The sequence below is a fragment of the Dromaius novaehollandiae genome, chromosome 3 (genome assembly GCF_036370855.1).
Source record: "Dromaius novaehollandiae isolate bDroNov1 chromosome 3, bDroNov1.hap1, whole genome shotgun sequence".
Taxonomy (NCBI): Eukaryota; Metazoa; Chordata; class Aves; order Casuariiformes; family Dromaiidae; genus Dromaius; species Dromaius novaehollandiae.
Window position 1 is genome coordinate 114907496 of NC_088100.1, and position 17517 is coordinate 114925012.

Genomic DNA, 17517 nt, shown 5'->3' on the forward strand with positions numbered 1-17517 from the left:
TTCCTCTGTAAATGACACTTTCTGCCACTTTCTTAGGCTGCATCCCCTTTTCAACCCCTAGCTAATTATCTCTCAGTGCTGCAAGTTAGCATCAGAACTTTTGCTATACGGGAAATGCCAGTATCTTGACATTGGAATTTGTTCAGTGAGGACAATAAGAAAGTTGGGGCCCATTTGGAGAGTGTTGAGTATTTCCAGAGATCAATACCTGTTATCTGTACAGCAGAGCTAAAGAACTTGGGGCTGGGAAGTCAGGAGAGAGTCCAAGTGGGGAGGCTTAACTCTTACAGCGTGAAAATGTAGCTGTTGAGAGGAACAAGGTGAGCTGCCCTCTGTGTTTGCTGTACCTGGAACAATAAGTTATAGGCTTAAATGGCAGGAAGAGAGATTCAGGTCCACATTAGGAAAAACTTTCTAACTGCTCCAATAGTGTAATGCTAAAATAGGCTGCAGAAGGGCAAAATCTCCATCCTGAAAGGGCTTGAAGAACTCATTTTCCAGATACCTGCCAGGAATTGCACAGGTCTTACTGATCCTGTCTTGGGGCAGGGATGGATTAAACAACTCCTCTTGTATCCTCAAAATGATTCTCCTCCTCATCTTCAATCAGGTAGAAAAATCTGCCACCATGAAAGATGGCTTCTTTGAACTTTCTGCAGAAGCTTGGGCCTGAGATGTCAACACATGTGAGACCGTTGTCCCCACCCTCATGGGCTCCTCCATGGCCAGGCTGTGTTTATGCTCATAGATCTTTACCCCAGACCACGTTGTCTGAGCCACAGGAGCACTGTGACCCCAGGCAAATTATTTCATGTCCCTGCCTGCTTGTCCCCCTCTATAGACCAGTGCCGCTGTTTCCAAATGCTGAAAGAGGAAAGTGATGGTGCATGTGAGATGCAATCAGCTTTGCATGGCAGTGGGGCCAGGCTGCAGCTGCCGTTGGCTGCCACCATCGGACAGGCAGCGTTGATGCCATGGCGAGAGAGGCTGTCCCACGGCACAACCGGTGCTGCACTGACCGGCAGGATGCAACTGGCTGGACTGAAACTACCTCCCTGTGTGCACAACGGGTTTTAGATTGTGCCACTCCTTGGACAGATGACCCTCTCCATGGGGTTTCTCAACAAATTTGTCAGTCCTGAGCCAGGAGGGCAAAGACAAAAACTGAGATTATGACTTCAATTTTTACTTCTGCAGTTGCTCGGGCAATTTCTGATGTACACAAGGATGGAAGAGAGAACATTGCGTGGTCCTTTGGGGAGATTCCCGACAGTGCTTAGGTTTAAACATAGTGGCTTGTTTATATGACCCAAAAGAAACAGTGACAAAGCGCAGGTGCTATCAAGGTCATATCCAGTAGTCCTTCAGCCTTTTTATTTTTTGTTCCTATATGTGCATGCTGTGGTTCTAATATGGCCTTTTCTACAAGAAAGAGATTAGAAAAGAGAAAGCATCTTCCTCCTAGAGCACAGGAAAAGGGTGTTATCAAGTGCAGTATCTCGGATGAAGGAAAAGCAAGCCCAGCCAATGGGACCATGTCCTTTCTGCTAGAAGAGCGAGCTTGGAAGTGCCTGGGCAGCACAGGCCATGGGCCCTGTGCTAAGGCAGGTGCTGCTTTTGAGCAGTACTGATTGCAACTCCCTGCACTTATTTAATGACGGATCGTACGTCCAGCCTCCGGTTTCCTAGCTAACAGCTTCTTGGTGTGCAGCTGGGTATTATTCTTGTTGTTCAGGCAAAAATGATGGCGGAGGAAGCCTGGGACACAGAGCCCAGCTTCTTGGGGGCATAATGTGCAGTGCGCAGCCATGTGTACAGCTCAGCACTGTATTGATAAGGAGGCTCTGTAGTCAGTAAATCAGGTTTTGTTTGTTTTTCTTTTCTAGCATCTGCCTCCCCCCTGCTTTTACGCATGCAGTTTTAAATACAAAGCTGTAAGTTGGCCATGCTTGGTAAGTGTGACCTGCTGTGGCTGGTTCTGCAATGCACCGTTTCCCCTTGAACGTTTTCAGAAGAGTGTAATGCTGCCTGCGTAGAGTTTATCTGCAGTCTTCAAGGTGTTTTTGAGATATATAATGCTACGGTTGCCATGAAGCAAATTACACAGTAAACATTCATAGAAAGGCATATATGACAGAGGACAAGTGAAGCTAAATGAACACCTTAAGGGAACAAAGCGCCTATGGCACAGGTTCCCATAATCATGGTTGTTCTATGATTGCCACCCTACAGACAGACTCAGGTGTTTTTTTGGTGATGTTACTTAACAGTGTATGTAGCAATTCTGATTCGCTTGATTAAGCATCTGGGCTTTTTTTCCCCTTTTCGCAGCTCTCCATGAATTCCCCAATGACATCTTTACGAATGAGGACAGGAGGCATGGAGCTGTCGTCCTGCATGTCCTTTGTGTAAGTTTTCTGACTTTGCATTTCTTTTCTTATCAGTTTGGAATGGATACAGTATACTCACTGACAAGCTGATACTGCCTCTTACCCACCTGGCTTTCTCTTCTGGCATGGAAATTCAGTCATGGCTGAGAGTGAGTTTTAGTAATTAAATTGAATATAGTATTAATACTTCCTCTTTCATTTATACGCAAGTCCCTTTTAAAAGCTCCATTGCAGCCCTTGAACACAGACATATGTTGCATGTGAATAAACTCATGCAAGTTGGCCAGAATGGCTTTGCTGAGGACATCAGGCTGTTGTGCAGTGCTGTCTGGTTAGCAGTGCCAGCCCCCACCTATGTGGTCCTCTCCCCTCCAGGGCTAGTGGCCACATCACCTGGCGGATGAGCTCACTAAGACTCGAGCTCTGGCAGCTGGACCTCTCAGCTTGTGTAGCATAGTGTCTCCTTTTCAGAGCCAGGTTCAGTCCCCACAGGGGCAACCTGCATGGAGATATGTTAGGAGTCTTCATTTGAGAGGTCAGTAAAGCCCAAGAAACTCCACTGAAGAGCTTAGAAGCTCCAAGGAGAGGATTTGCCTTCCAGCATTGCTGCAGCAGAGGTGGTTTGAGAAGAAAGGAGTGTTTCTGGGTCTTCATGCTGAGGGAGAAGGTTCTCTGGCATGTGAAATATGTTGACCCTGTTAAGGGGCAGTATGAAGTCCCGGCTGCCCACTTTCACACGTGACTTTTGGGGGAGAGCATCACTTAAGTGCGCCCTGCTTGACTGCTGTCTCATTGGTTTTTGGCTGTTTCACTTTGCTATGTTATAGTTGGCCAAATGCAGAGCTTCGGGATATGCTAAGTTATATGACAGCCCCCTGCCCTCAAATCAAATTCTCAAAAAACAAACAAAGATAGTTTTTATTTCAATTTAAGACCCAGAGAGCAAAGGACTCTTCCAAAATTGATATAAAAGTAGACATTATCTCAGTGAAAGAATGGGACTGAAATGCTAGCCTGTCTTGATAGACCTGGAAGGACACTGCAAATCTCATTTTTCCCAATAGGGACTGTGCCTGTAGAAGAACTGTATATCAAGATTGAGTTTGTTGTTTGAGTAATATTGTAAATAGTTATAAAGCACCCAAATCATCTAATAGATGCACTGAACTGCCTGTGAGAGAGATGAGCTGCTTAGGGACCTTGTCATAATTGTCCACCTGGACTGCCTATGACAGTCTTGCATATTTGTTTTCATGTACTTGCCTTCAAAAATCAGTTAAATCTTAGACTCCCAAACTGAGGACTACAGATATTTTAGAAAACTTATTGCTTAAACAAAATGATTTGAAAACAAGCTTGTTTGAGGCTCAGACAGGGCTTAACTTTTACTTGAACTTGTCGTGTGCACAGCACATGAATGTGTTTCAAAATTTCCCCCATAAATCCTTGTGGCACCCCTTATGCCATTGCTGTAAGGGAAAGATATTAATGAGGGTCTTTTGTTTAAAAAGTTACCAGTAGTATTAATTTTTAAAAAGTTTGGGTCTCCAGAATTCCCCTGACTAGTGAAGTTGCTAAAGTGAGTTCTTCTTCCTGAACATATTGAAGAAAACATCGTAACTTCTCATTGATCAATGGCACAGTGGTCCTGAGTTCTTTGGGGAATTTTAGAGGACAGCTGGAAGGCAAGGAACCTCAAAGTTCAGAAACATGTCAGGAAGATTTTAATAGGTGCTATTTTTAGCAACTTATTACTATCCGAAAGCCATGCTGTTTTGAGCTTGGAGTTTTGTGATCACTGCCGTAACTCTTCCATTTAACACCAGGGCGCCGGGTTACCAGAGATGGTGGCTGTGGCCTTGGAGGCATCCCTGCTCTGTGTGCTGCACCTCCATCAATAGAGAGCTGTAAACATTTTACTAGGGGGAGCAAGGAGGTTTTGCATAATCCCAGGGCTACAGGAGCTGGGACAATTAGAAAACAAGCTAAAGGACCCACAAAATTTGATGAAGTTGTTGAAGTTCTGGAGCACTGGTAAAGCTCCTCTGTAACGTCTCCCAGATTAAAGAGAATGTAAGAACCCGGTTCAAACAGTTATTTCACCATGCACCTAACCTTTAAGAAGTAGCACCATTTAAGTCAGTGGAGCTGCTCTTGGTTTTAATACTGAGTATGCACTACAGTACTTTGCTGTACTGGACACTTGAAAGCAAAACAGTATATTCCAGGGATTGGGTAAAAAATAAAGTTATTCCAGTTGAATTTACATAAATTTAAGATTGGACTGTTAGTCCACTAGATAATTAACCAGTGTTAGAAGACCTTGTGTTCAACAGCTTCAGTAATCTTACAGAAAGAAGCATTTTCCCTCCAAATCAATTTCTCAACTTTTGTTGGGTAGGTGAAGACAATTATTTTCTTTTTAATGTCTTTTTAATTTAAGAAGAACTGCCAAGGTGGTACTTCTCAAGGGGGAAGAGGTATTCATAAGCAGCAAAGAAAATACCTTCTTCTAATGAATATTTTAAAACACCTTATAATTTTTAGTCTGCTTAAATGAGCAGTCACCGTTAGCTATGTGTAATGATTCATGCTTTCTTTTTAAGTATAAATTAGATTGTAACTCATGTTGTAATACGAGTGCTCTGTGTTATGATCTTATTACAGCTAAATGACTACAATAATCTGCTGAGTAACATCACTATTGACTTTATCTGGCAATCTAAAAGCTTCCAAGTTTCCATGGGAAGATTCAGGTTTGAGATGTTTTGGAAAGTGCACATTGGACCTGGGCTGGATTTTTAGCACCCACACAAGAATACTCCCCAAAACTCATATAAACTGTCTCTTGAAGTATTGTCATGCTGCAGCTAGTCACCCAGAGTTTCTCTGCAGTCAGTGGGAGGGGCGGGGGGGAAGAGGGAGAGAAAGGGGAGGGGGGAGAGAGAGAGACACCTCCAGAGGATCTTTGGCTCCCCTACTGCAGGTTCTCCCTATCCCTCATCCCTCCCACATTGACGAGGGGCTGCTTCTGCCCTGGCAGTAGCATGGGATGCTCTTTGAAATGCCACAGCCTCTGCACTTGGGCCGCAAGAACAATGCTGCAACTCAGAGATCATAGTAACTCATTTTATGTCTCTTACACATACCTAGTGCTGATTCTTGTGCCATTTTCTACATGCCACAATAACAGAGCTCAGAGATGCTTGTACTGCAGCAGTCATGTTTGAAAGAGGCATTGGGGGCACGTTCATGGAATTGTAAGGGTGGTAGACACTGGAGCAGGTTGCCCAGAAAGGTTATGGAGTTTCCATCCTTGGAGATACTCAAAACGCAACTTGACTTAGTCCTAGGCAACCTGCTCTAGCTGACCCTGCTTGAGCAGGGGAGTTGGACTGGATGTTCTCCAGAGGTCCCTGCCAACCTCAGCTATTCTGTGATTCTGTAATTAAGACGTGGTCTCCAATGACCTTACTCATAGAGAAATGTCTGTACAGCTCAGTCAACCTTTACTCTATTTCCTAACTTTTGAATGTTTGATTTTACGACTTCCGTGTTCTTTTACTGTTGTAGTTGGCCTATTATGCAATGCATTTTGTAGAATTTCAACAAGTGACTTAATGCTCCTCTTGGCTGATGTTTTTTTACTTGCTTACATCCTGAATGCTGAATATTTTCAGGTTTGTTTTTCTTGCAGTTGTAGTGCCCCTGAGCCCCAAACAGTTTTTGTGTGTTCACAAGGAAAAGTAACTGTTCGTCATCTGTTGAATTTGTGGAGCTATATTAGCAACTCTTAATCAGAAAGTGGTTAGGCCAGATAATGTAGTCTTGAAAAATATTGGTAGGCAGTTTGTCTCCTCGTTACTCTGTTGTACAGCAAACTATCAGGAGAGCTTTTAAGAAAGGGATTAACTACATTTAGTTAAATTCATCTCTGCATTTGAAAAAGAACTAGCGTAGCCCTGTGCATCCATGCTGGGCAAAATATATGCTTATAGCAGCACTTTGCTCCCCTGTAAACTCATATTTCTTAGATTTTGATATAAAAATATATTTTTTTAAATCTCTGTGAGTTACAGGAATGAGTTTATACTGAGACTATTAAAAATGTGAGCTGCTGAAATCATTCTTAATCTCTGTGGAGTCCATGCCTCCAAATGTGTTTTTCCAGGCTATTTAAAAGAGACAAGGCCTGAACTATATTTTTTCATTATTACTAACAATGAAATCATGCAGTCTTCTCTTACAGTTGACTACATGAACTATAAATTGGACTATTTTCCAGTCTACCTCAGATTATGATTTGGTCTTCATAAGTGCTCTCAAGGTAGTTTATTTTTCCACAAGATTTTCCGTCAATTTTGAATAAGCTGAACATACTTTTACACAAATCAAAACAATTATTTGAAGAGTGAAAATTCAAGATGAACTATCTACTTCAGACAAAAAGAAAAATCGTTTTTTAACAAGAACAAGATGTAAGCATCTGTTGTCCCAATAGAGTCATATCCAATTGCTTCCCCTCTAGCAAGCAGCAAGACAGATACTTCAATCCATTGGTGCTCTATCATTCTGCATAGCAGTTTTATTGATTATTAAAAATGCTGTTTTCATTGTGTGTATATATTAAGAGATTATATTGTTAAATAAAATGATAAAAGGAAAAAAAAAAGGCTAGACTCAACCGTCAAACTTTAGTAATCTCCCTGGTGAAGATGGGTCAAAGTAGGATATCCTAGACTGCGTGTAGTGACCGGGAGAGATGGCCAGTGAAATAATAGCCATAGAAATACTGAGTATTTCTTCAGGCAGAGCTGAAGGTGGTCAGTACTCTCTGGCTGCACTGCCAGGCCTGAAATGCCTTTGGTGTCTAAGGGAAGATGAAATGTCCTGATTTCTGCAAGAAGCTGTGCCACTTTCTGCACTCCATGTCTACAGAGAGGCTTGTTCTGGTTTTCCTGTGCAGACCCTCACCATGTGCTCCAGGTCTATGAGAAGGGCTGTTGCAAGCTAGAGTTCTTCTAGAAAACCACTGACCATAGTGTACACCTTGTTCGTACACCATCCTGGCCATGCACTTCACTGTGGGGACAGCTGTTTCCTTCCTAGCTCTCTTACATGGGGACAAAGCCTTCCTTTCACCAACTAAGCTTTCCTAGTGGTGACAAGTCATTTGAAGTCCATCCTGGCCTTCCCCCACAAGAGAAGTCTGAGAAATGTAAGACTTGTGCTTCAGACTTATCTCCATAGACTGGAAAAGGTGACATCTGTACCCAGTTGGAGGTCCAGAACTGCCCTCAGGTTAGTGCAGGCACACTTGGTGTCCATGCAGAGCATACTCCAGCCCTTGCTTCCCAAGGTACTGGCCTCAGCTGCGTTCACTATTTCTAATGCTGCTAGACTTTAGGGCAAAACCTCAGCTGTTGAGGGCTGTCAGATGGCATACAGTTCTGTGACAGCTGACATCAGCTGAGAAGTTTCCCAGTTTCTTTCTACCCTGGGCTGTAAACTCCTTGAAACCAAAGGAAAGTTCCCCTGAGCTTTAATGTCTCTGGCCCTGGTCCAGCCTGTTGGAAGGAATAGGAAGCAGAAATTGCAATGACAACTGCATTGCCTCCGCTTACAGTAGAATAACTGTTTTTAACCTATTGTTAAAGAAAAAACTGATACTTAGAGAAAAAACACAATTGCTGGCTTTTTCCAAGCTGCCTCTTTAGTCTCGATTGAAAGGGGTTTTCATCCTGTTGGGATGATAAATCTCTAATTCTGTTTTTTAGCCGCCGGCAATACAATTACCAAACGTCTGATCAAATCAGAGCGTGTGTAGAAGTGCAGTTTGTGGAGGGAAAAAGAAGGATATAGTCACAGAGTCATATTGCCTAAATTGAAATTTCTCTGCAGGTTTGAGGAAATTGGGCCGTAAAATGAAAGGGGCCTTTATAATGGTAGGGAGACCAATGGAGTGATGATTAGCAGGTCAGAAGAGCATTTTTCTCGTGTTTATTGACCTCCCATTAAGCTGTTTTTTCTAGTTTTAGTAAAAACTCGTTCCCTTTCTCCTCTCACCTCTTTGCCCATACCTTCATGTTAAGTTCTGAAAGACATCAAGGTAAAGCATATTTAATGGAAGCCAGATAACCAGGACAAATGCTATAAATTGGGTATTTGGAGAATGCAGTGGACAGCCTTTCAAGGGATTCCCAAGGCACCTTCTCCCTACTGTTTAATAAAAATGAAAACATAAAGACCTACATGGCAGCAAATCCCACAGTGATGCTACCTAGGATTATTTAACATAATCTAACGTTTCCCAAAGGTGAAGGTAAATCCCTTTTTACAACCACCTTAAAAATCTAAGAATAACTGAGCAGGAGCAGCTTAGCAGCAGTTTTGGTCAGCAGAAACATCAGAGCTGAAAACACATCAATTTAAAAGAAAATGGGGGCACTAAAAACATACTACAGGTTTGGAGCCAGAATGTGTAATTTCCACCTAGGCACTTCTTTGGAGCTCATCAACTGATTGCTTTGCTGCCATTAATTATTTTCATATTCTCTCTAAGAAGAGGGCATATTATTATAGGCACTAACGCTCCCACCAATTCACTAATTTGGGGTGTTCAGTTTGGAGGGAACCAGGCTCTGAATTTTCAGAGTCCAATGCCGTTCACTGCTACAGGATTAGTAACTGCCAGACCATCAATCTGGCAACTTCCCGACACTTGAGAGCTTCATTATGCATCCTTAATGGTGTTCTTGAGTGTAGGCACATTTCAAGGTGTTCTGATAGAATCTTACTCTTTTTTAGCTTGTTCTCAAGCAAGCGCCTGCTGATACTCATGTGGAGCCGCAGGCCTAGCATGAGCTAATGGCTGAACAGCGATAGGAGACTCTCACTTTCTAGAGCTGGGGGAAAGAAGTCATTTTGCTGAGTGATTTGTAAGATTTTTGCCAACAGCAGAGGAAGGAGACTTGAGGTTTCACTGCAAGTTTCCATGGAAGAACCCAAGGGTATGGACGTTAGCTTTTCCTTCCCTGTCCTATTACTGCTCTGCCTTCATTTGCCCTGGTCCGCTGTCGGTCCCAGCGAGCCTTAATCCCTGCCTCTTTTGCAATATCGTGTTAGTCCCCTCCTCCCAGCTTTCTCTGGGCACGTGCCAAACAGGTTACACCAGCCGGCATGTAGGCTGGTGCCAAGATGCAGTCCCACCGGCCCCGCAGGGCTGGCCTGAGCACCGGGGAGGGGGGTTATACGGCTGCATGGTGAGCTGGATCCAGAGGAAGGCATCCCGCTGGCTTTCTTCCATTGAGCAGACGGTGGCAGTGAGTCTATCTGAAGGAACAGCGTTTGCATTGAGAGGTCTGGCGTACTCCTAATTTCTCAGAGTTAAGTGTGGCCATGGAAACGAGATGCACAAGCAAGGCACCTGTCCCTTTTGTGTGAACCTGTCAGCAAATCTAGGTTGCTCGTTATGCATCTTCCTTTTCTTCTTTCTGCACGGCATTAAAAACCATCCATGTCTCATTTCTGCAGCTCAGAACTGCCTCGTTGCGGTGTCCTGAACAGTCTTATTTTACAGCTGCTACACAACGGAGATGGGTCCATTCACAGCTTGCAGCCTATCAAGTTGTGATACTACAGGCTGCCTAGGCAGGATGAACTCGGATGGCGTGGTTCTCTTGTTTGGTTGTTCTCTAATTTCCATGGGTTGTATGTGATCGGATTTAAGGCAAGTCCTGTGCTCAGTCACAGCAGTTTCCGGTGATGCATTGTAGTATGTGTTGATGTGTGCACGTTTATGATGGGTAGTTGTTTTTGGAGGCTAAGCAGGTCAGATTGGCAGACTATTTTTGTGTAAAAGAACCTAACCAAACCTTTAGTACCCAAACCTTTAGGACCTGAAATAACCACAACCTGAGAAAAATTTCGTTTCTTGCTCTCCACCAGAGCAGCATGTTATCCACTTCTTATTGATCGGTCCGATGGCTACCCAGAAGCAGTGAGGAAAACTGTTTTGATTTAACAAACCCTTTTCTGAGGATCAGAAATGCCTGAAATCTCAGGTTCTTGTTTTAAAACTCTGCCCTTATCTAGGAAAAAAGCTTTGGTTAGATAGGAGTTGAACTTTCTGAGGTTGACACATAATTACTTAGGTCCAGTTAAACTATTCAAAATAATAACAAACTCAAAACCTAAATGCAACTTTTCCTTCCCTTCCTTCCACTGTCCCCACCCCTCACCCTATCATTTCACTATGTTTTACTTGTCGATTTTTTCTGTGATGTGAGAGTTCACATTTACCATTACATCTTTTGCTGGTAGGTGGCATGAAAAAGCGTCCTGAAGGTGTGCTTCAGCCACTCGAAACGACCAGCAAAACTCCACAATAATTTATAGGGTTGGTCTAATGATGACTTGCTGGTGAACTTCTTCAGAGAGCCATGGCCTGTGCATTTTTCAGCATGGGGATGCAGGACCTGTTGATAGAGTTACCAAAGACTATAGTAATGTTCGGGTCACCCAAGCAACTGATTTTTCAAGGGGGATTGTCTACTTTTTGCTGAGATTCGAGTTATAAATTTCAGTAATTTGGCTTCCCCATGCTCCCCAAAGGATTGACCCAGGATTTAGTGCCCTGGATTAGACATGAACAATGTCATTGCTGTCCTTGTTAGGTCCTCTGCGCTCTGTTTTTATATGTGAGAATGGTGGTACAACTGGTTGGAGAGTTGGAAGGTTTTTTTCTCAACAGTGGAACAAGGTTGGGCAAGAATCACCTAAAGCATGTTATAATATTGAACACCGAATCCATTTGGCTTGTTATTTTGGAGACTCAGTGAGGAGCAGAGCCATCTACTACAATTTGGAGGAAGCCATTTATTACATTTATTAGCACACCCGCTAATAAGAAAGTGGGAGTTGAAGCCTGCTTGAACATCAGTTGGCTATGTATAGCAGTGAAAAAATGATGAGTAAGTCACTCAAAATGTGAGAACTTCAACATCAGCAAAGAATTTTTAAGGAGCACAGTCCCCTCTCCCCCCCTTTTTTTTTGTTTAAAAAAGGAAAGAAAGAAAAAGATGCATAGCCTTCAGCTCCATAATGAGGTGGAAGACAACAAAACTTGTTTCCGTTTTTTTGTTATTAAGAGTTCTCTGCCTCTGTTGTCACCTTAGGTTATAGATTCAGTAATATCTTTTTCAGCTATGCATGACTTTCAGAAGTCTCTTTAAAAAATATTACTAGATTTTTATGTTTACAGAAAATTGGCAGATACAGCCCACACCTTGATACTTCTAATGTAATTGACTTTTTTTTCCTGTTAGAAATTCACTCATTTTCATTACAGCAGTTTGCTAACGTCTGATAGCATGAAGCACATGGGAAGGGATGCAAGCCTTGAATGGCTTAGAGACTGGTAAGGGGTTAGAGGGCTTTCCCCACACAGCTTGCTTTCTTGGAGTCCAAGCTGGAGTGCGTCTTAAGGCATTAACATCTGTTGACCATCTAACAGGTAAAGTATGCCGTGTGTGGAGTGAGTTGATGGTTTTAGCCTGAATCTCAGAGGAAAAATGTTTTCTCTGAGGAAGAAGCCCATTTTCTTTGCATTGTAGAAGGAGAGGTTTTCATAAGGACTCAAAAAGACTATAGTGGTAAAATTCCTGTTCCCTTCACTTCAACCAATGTTGTATGTGTATTTGTTTTTTAAGCCTGCCCAAAATGTCGATATTATCATAAGGTCAAATTGGGTTTCCTCTGTGCTTGGTGTGTTTGATCTTCCATGTAAATGCTTTGCTTCGTAGTGTTAACCTTATTTGTGTTGCCTTATTGCACTGGGTTGGGATCATATGGGACCTGTAAAGCTTAATGGTGGTTGGCCCTAGCTTGTGTTTGGATGGGAAGCGAGTAATGGCCTTGATGATTGAGCTCCTCCTATTAAATCACCATTCATTTAATATTTTAGCATGGTGTTGCTGGAGGCCTTTTTTTTTCTGCATTGACATGAAACCAAAAAAACTTGGCTTGTGATCTTTAGCAACCCTGTGGGTCTTTTGGAAGAGTCTATGTGCATTAACTCTAGTGCAGGAAAAACCTGGTTTGATTAATTCAGCTATGTCTACCCTGCCTGATGAGTTCTGCACTGGTTTCCTCTCCTCTAAAGCTATTTTGTGCTGTTTCTGGTATGACCTGGGACACTTTTTTTTTCTTTTTTTTTACTATAGAGGGGCTGCAGTTCAGTTCGCATTGTATAAATAAGATACTGCTTTGCTAGCCAAAACATTGCTATAACTCTCCGTTACCAGAGGACCTCCAAAGGAATACTTAGCTGCCTAACAGTCATAAATAAGTAGAGCGGATTCATGGGTTGGAGAGGAAAATTGGAGCATGGGCATTTTTGACAGTGACCAGAAAACCTGAATGCCTTTTCCCCGGATTAACTGTGTGTGAATCTGGCATCTTTTTGCTCTTGAGGATTAAACCTACTATATCTACTTCACACAAAGTTGCCGTGCTTCCAGCCCAGCTTTGGAAAGGTTGCTCTGATGGTACAGAGAGGAGGGGAGGAAGGGAACCACATGTTCGCAGACTGTTCAGTGTCAATATGTCCATGAGGCACAGAGACCGTAATCTTGCTCCCTCGAGGAGCTGTGTGAACATCTTTTGAGAATTTGGGTCCGAGGGACATGCCGAAAGTCACATAGGAGGACTAATGGACTGAAGACAGAATTCAGGATTTCCCAAATCCCCTATCCATTGCCCATGCCTACTGAGATCAGGCAGGTTGCCACCATGGGTGGTGTCACTTGTCCCCAGGCACATGGAGCTTTTTAAAGGAATCTCTCACTGTGTCCAAGAACATTTTCACCTTCTCCCTTGCTTGGAGGTTGGCAAGTCTGTCCTACAGTCACAGTGACACAATCTGCTAGAAATGTCGTGCAGGCAGCTGCAGGTGTGATTGCTCACCGGCTCAGCTGAGACACCAGCAGAGATTGCATGAGTGCATTGAAACAAACCTGGGAGTGAAGCCTCATAGGTTCACGTGAAGAAGCCCTGCAGATAGCAACTCATATGACAGATGCTACCAAAGGGAGCTGGAGCTGATGCAGCTGCCTTTGCACTAAAACGGGCACGCGCAATGGCAGCATTACAACTGGAGAATGGCAGTCTCAAACTGAGGCCTGATAACAAACAGATTGGGACCAACAAACTCCTAAATCACTGCAGATGTTTCCAAAGGAATCACAAGGTCTTCTTACAAACCTACATGCTCTTTCCCAGTATTCGTCATGTTCATTTGTATCCCTCACAGCTCTTGAAGTGCCGGGGACAAGATGTCCTGTATGTCTGTCTGCAGTCGCTCCAGCCAGTGGGACAGAAGGGACCTTTATCCCTGGCAGAGCCCAGAAGAGCTGCTCTTAGCTTGCTCTTAGCCTCAGATAATTCTTTTGGTTGTGAAAGAGGCTGAAGATGTCAGAGATCTCTTGATAATACCACAAAGCAATGCGTTGACTTTTCCAGTAGAAGAAAGGAAACAATTCACATTATCACTGTTTTCAGATAGCTGTTCAGCAGTACCCGGTGCGGGGGGAGCTTATCCCAGTTCAATTAATGGTGGACATATTTAACACAGAGTGGGACACTCCTAGCCAAGATAAAAGACCAGAGCAGTTCATTCTCTCACACAAGAAAAAAAGTTTGACCGATCTGCAGCACTTCTCTCACTGTATTTCTGAGATTATAAGGGCATTTTTCTGGAGTCATTACCGTTTTTCACCAGAAGTAAACATTTTGCTTTTTATGTCTGTAGCTGCAGGCTGTAGTTAATTAGCTGTAACAGAGGTCTCTCCCTCTTTGCCTCTTGGAGGAGATCGTTTTGAAGGGAAGGGATGATCTCTACCAAGTTCATTTCTAGCAACCTGAAAACCAGGACTGCGCTGGCACATCTGTAACCGTAAGGGGTATTGCATATTCTTAGCCTGGCATTTCGAGGTGCTGATTACAGGAGCTGGGACTGTTTGGCCTCTTTGAAAATTGGCCTTTATAATCCTGAAGGTCTGCCTCAAGCCTGGCTTCTGCAGAAAATTTTGCAGCTGCTTTGCTTTACAGAAGTAGGCTGACAGAAATCAGTGAAAATTTTCATGTGCAAAAGTTAAACACATGTACAAAGTCAAAAATTCAGGGACTCGGTCTTTAGCTGGTGCTCCACAGACACGCTTTTAAGTGGAAATTGGTTAATGGTGTTGAAAGAGATTAAGCTGTCCAGCCTGAGAGCTGTGCGCTTTTATTAAAGAAAAATCACAAAAATCCTCTCAAAATATTTTAAATCCTTCTCTGAATACATAAATCACATTATGAAACTTGCAGTTTTGCTTTATGCAAATGTGATGGGTTTTGGTGGCTATATGGAAAGTTTCACAGTTTGTTGGAGGTGTTTCCTAAAGGCTTGTACCTTGAAGGCTTTCCTTCAAAGGAAGGCTGTATGGTCACTGATGCAAATTTTCATTGCAGTCAGTGGTTTTTACTTTGGTTTGCTTGGTTGAAGCAAGAATCCTGTAAGATCTGATAATGCTACTACAGAGGACAAATGAAAGTGCAGCTATAGAAGTAATTCCATAGCAGCAAGCAGTATCTGCAAAGGAAAATGCAGATTTTGAGTTGAAAGGGGAGCTCATATATAATAAGCATCATTATTTTTTTAAATGGGCACAAACAGAACTATCTCAGTAGGGAAAATTGTGGCTGATGCAGTATTTCAGTGAGTTAGTTTGTTAATGAACATATGTTGTTCTCAGGTATACAGATATAAATCTAGAATAATTTCATGGGTGGGAACAGATTTATGCTGATGGAAAATTGGTTGTTAATGAATGTCAACACCATATATGTCAGTCTGAATCTAAATTGTTACTCTAGTCTCCCATTTTCCTTTCCTTATACCCAAGATGGGCGCCCTTTCCAGCAGCTTGTCTAAGTCTGTAAGACTCAAATAAATTCCCTGTGGAAATGAGCCTTTTCTTTTTGGTCCCAGATATGCTTTGGAAAAAATACAGGAGCCCCAGCTGGTTCAGCAGGTCATGCTTGAGCCTGCTGTGAGGGGCAGTAGCTCCTCTCCTCTGGATCCTGTCTGAATCACAGCTGTGTTACTCTGGCTTTGCATCAGCAAGGCTCCTGCGTCCGGCAGCGGATCATGCTCGGAGATTCTTGTTTATTTTACTATGCAGACTTTATTCCAGGAAGATAGGAAAATAGCCTGAAATGATCACGTTCAATGATCTTACAAGTCACGAGCTGCATTTGCTTCCAGAGGGAGTGCTGGTAAGAGGCAGCAACAGCTTCCATTTGCCATGTGTAAATGAATGAGGACTTTGTAGCTCCTCAGTGCAGGCTGGTACGCAGAGAGGTGGGGGGCACTGCTCGTGCCACATCACTTGCAAAGCAGGCAGCCAGCGGGGATTTCTTTCTGTGAAATGGTAACTAATAAAAGACACCAGTGGGTGGAAACCTGTCTCATTAAACCTCAATTTCAGTAAGTTCTTAACCAGCAGGCTAACGCAGCAGCAGCTGCATGGCCCAGTCTGCATGGGCAGGCTGCAAGCGTCCTGGTACCAAGCACTTCCCGCACAGGCAGTTCTCTGCGAGGAGGAAGGCAGGCTCCCCAGTACTCCTCTGCTCTGTGCAGACCTGTACAGCCGGCTCACGGCTGAGCCCTTCCGTGGCTGGCTCGTCCTAGTAGCAGTGAACCTCGGGGTGACACCCAGTTCAGGAAGATTCAAGGAATGCAATGTGATAACATCGGTGAATGAACAGAAAGGCTTAGTCTTTAATGACTGTGGCAAATGAATGTGCCATTTTGCATAATAAACAGTGTCTCTCTGCATTACGTTTGTGTTGGTTTGCAGTGGGGTATTTCGGTGTGATTTATCAAGGTTGGTAAGCTGGCTGTCCAAAGTAGCCTGTATGCATTGGAAACGGGGTGTCTCAGAGATGTAGAGCTGACATCCACCAAGCTCGTAACCCAATCTCCAAGGCCCTGGGATTTAGATAAACCTCTCGCTATTGCACCTTGAGGATCACCAGTGCTTCTAAAGTGTGTTTTCAAAAGTCGTACATCTGGGTGCCCCGGGGTATCAGATTTGCCAGCTCTGAGGTGCCAGAGCCTGATCCTCACAAGTGCTCAGCATCCTTTGGGGCAGGGGAAGCTGTGTCCCCTCTGCTGAAGCACACTCTTTCTCCAAAGACTTTGAGGCGCTGTGAAGTGCAAATGCAAAGCAATTTACAGTGTTAGCCCACAATTAAAGATCTTGTGTGAATTTTTCTGGAGGAACAGTCCTAACATTGAAAAGGTAAAATAGCCTCAAGACTGAGGTCCCACTTAGGGTGATAAGTGTTTCCATATGTTATGAAAGAACCTTTGCAGCTTCAGAGTATATTCTAGAAGTATAACGTAGATGATTTCTCCTGTTTCAAGAATATCTTACCTCCTGGCAACTAAGTATTTGGGATGTCTCAGTTGCTAGCACGCCATTCAAGGCCTCTGATTTTTCCACAACGGATACTCAGTATGCATGTGTGCAGATTCATTTTTTGGCCACACTCAGATCTTGCTGCAGGTCTTTGAGGCTCTGTTTTAACCCACTAGGTGGGATTCCCAGGGGGAAACCCAAAGTTTGAGCTCCAAGAGCAGAGTCACAATATTGCTCTGCTACTGCCATTTTATATCAGAAGCCATTCCTTTAGCCAGGGCAAATATTATTCCATTTTGAAGTAATCTCTGTATCTGTAGCCAGATTCATCCTAAATTCAGTCTGGGCTTTATGGGAAAAGTATCATCAAGAATTGTTGTACAGATCTTAGTTTTTAACAGACAAGCTGCTGAAAAAATGTGGAAAATAAAATAGCTCTTTATATAAGCCAAGTCTGTATAGGCTGTGCTGGTTATTTCATGAGGAGTAATGTGATATCCCAAAACTAAGATGTAGGGGTGAATACCTTTCAATTGTCAAGTCTTTAACTGATGAGAAGGGGTTTGTAAGTAGACAGGTAAGTCTGAGTCTGACTTTCATAGGTGTGGGACCAATGCCCATAGGTCCCATAGGTGTGGGACCAATGCCAGTTGTGCATTACA

General features: G+C 43.3%; 1 protein-coding gene across 6 annotated transcripts in view; it reads left to right on the forward strand.

Annotated features, from left to right (window-relative positions):
- The window catches only part of SLC24A3 (solute carrier family 24 member 3), a 255402-nt gene that overhangs the window by 139824 nt on the left and 98061 nt on the right, over positions 1 to 17517 (forward strand). For all 6 annotated transcript variants that reach the window (XM_064509884.1, XM_064509881.1, XM_064509882.1 and 3 more), the window contains exon 3: positions 2332 to 2408. In XM_064509884.1, coding sequence (XP_064365954.1) covers positions 2332 to 2408 — 77 coding nt within the window. The remainder of the gene's footprint in view (positions 1 to 2331; positions 2409 to 17517) is intronic.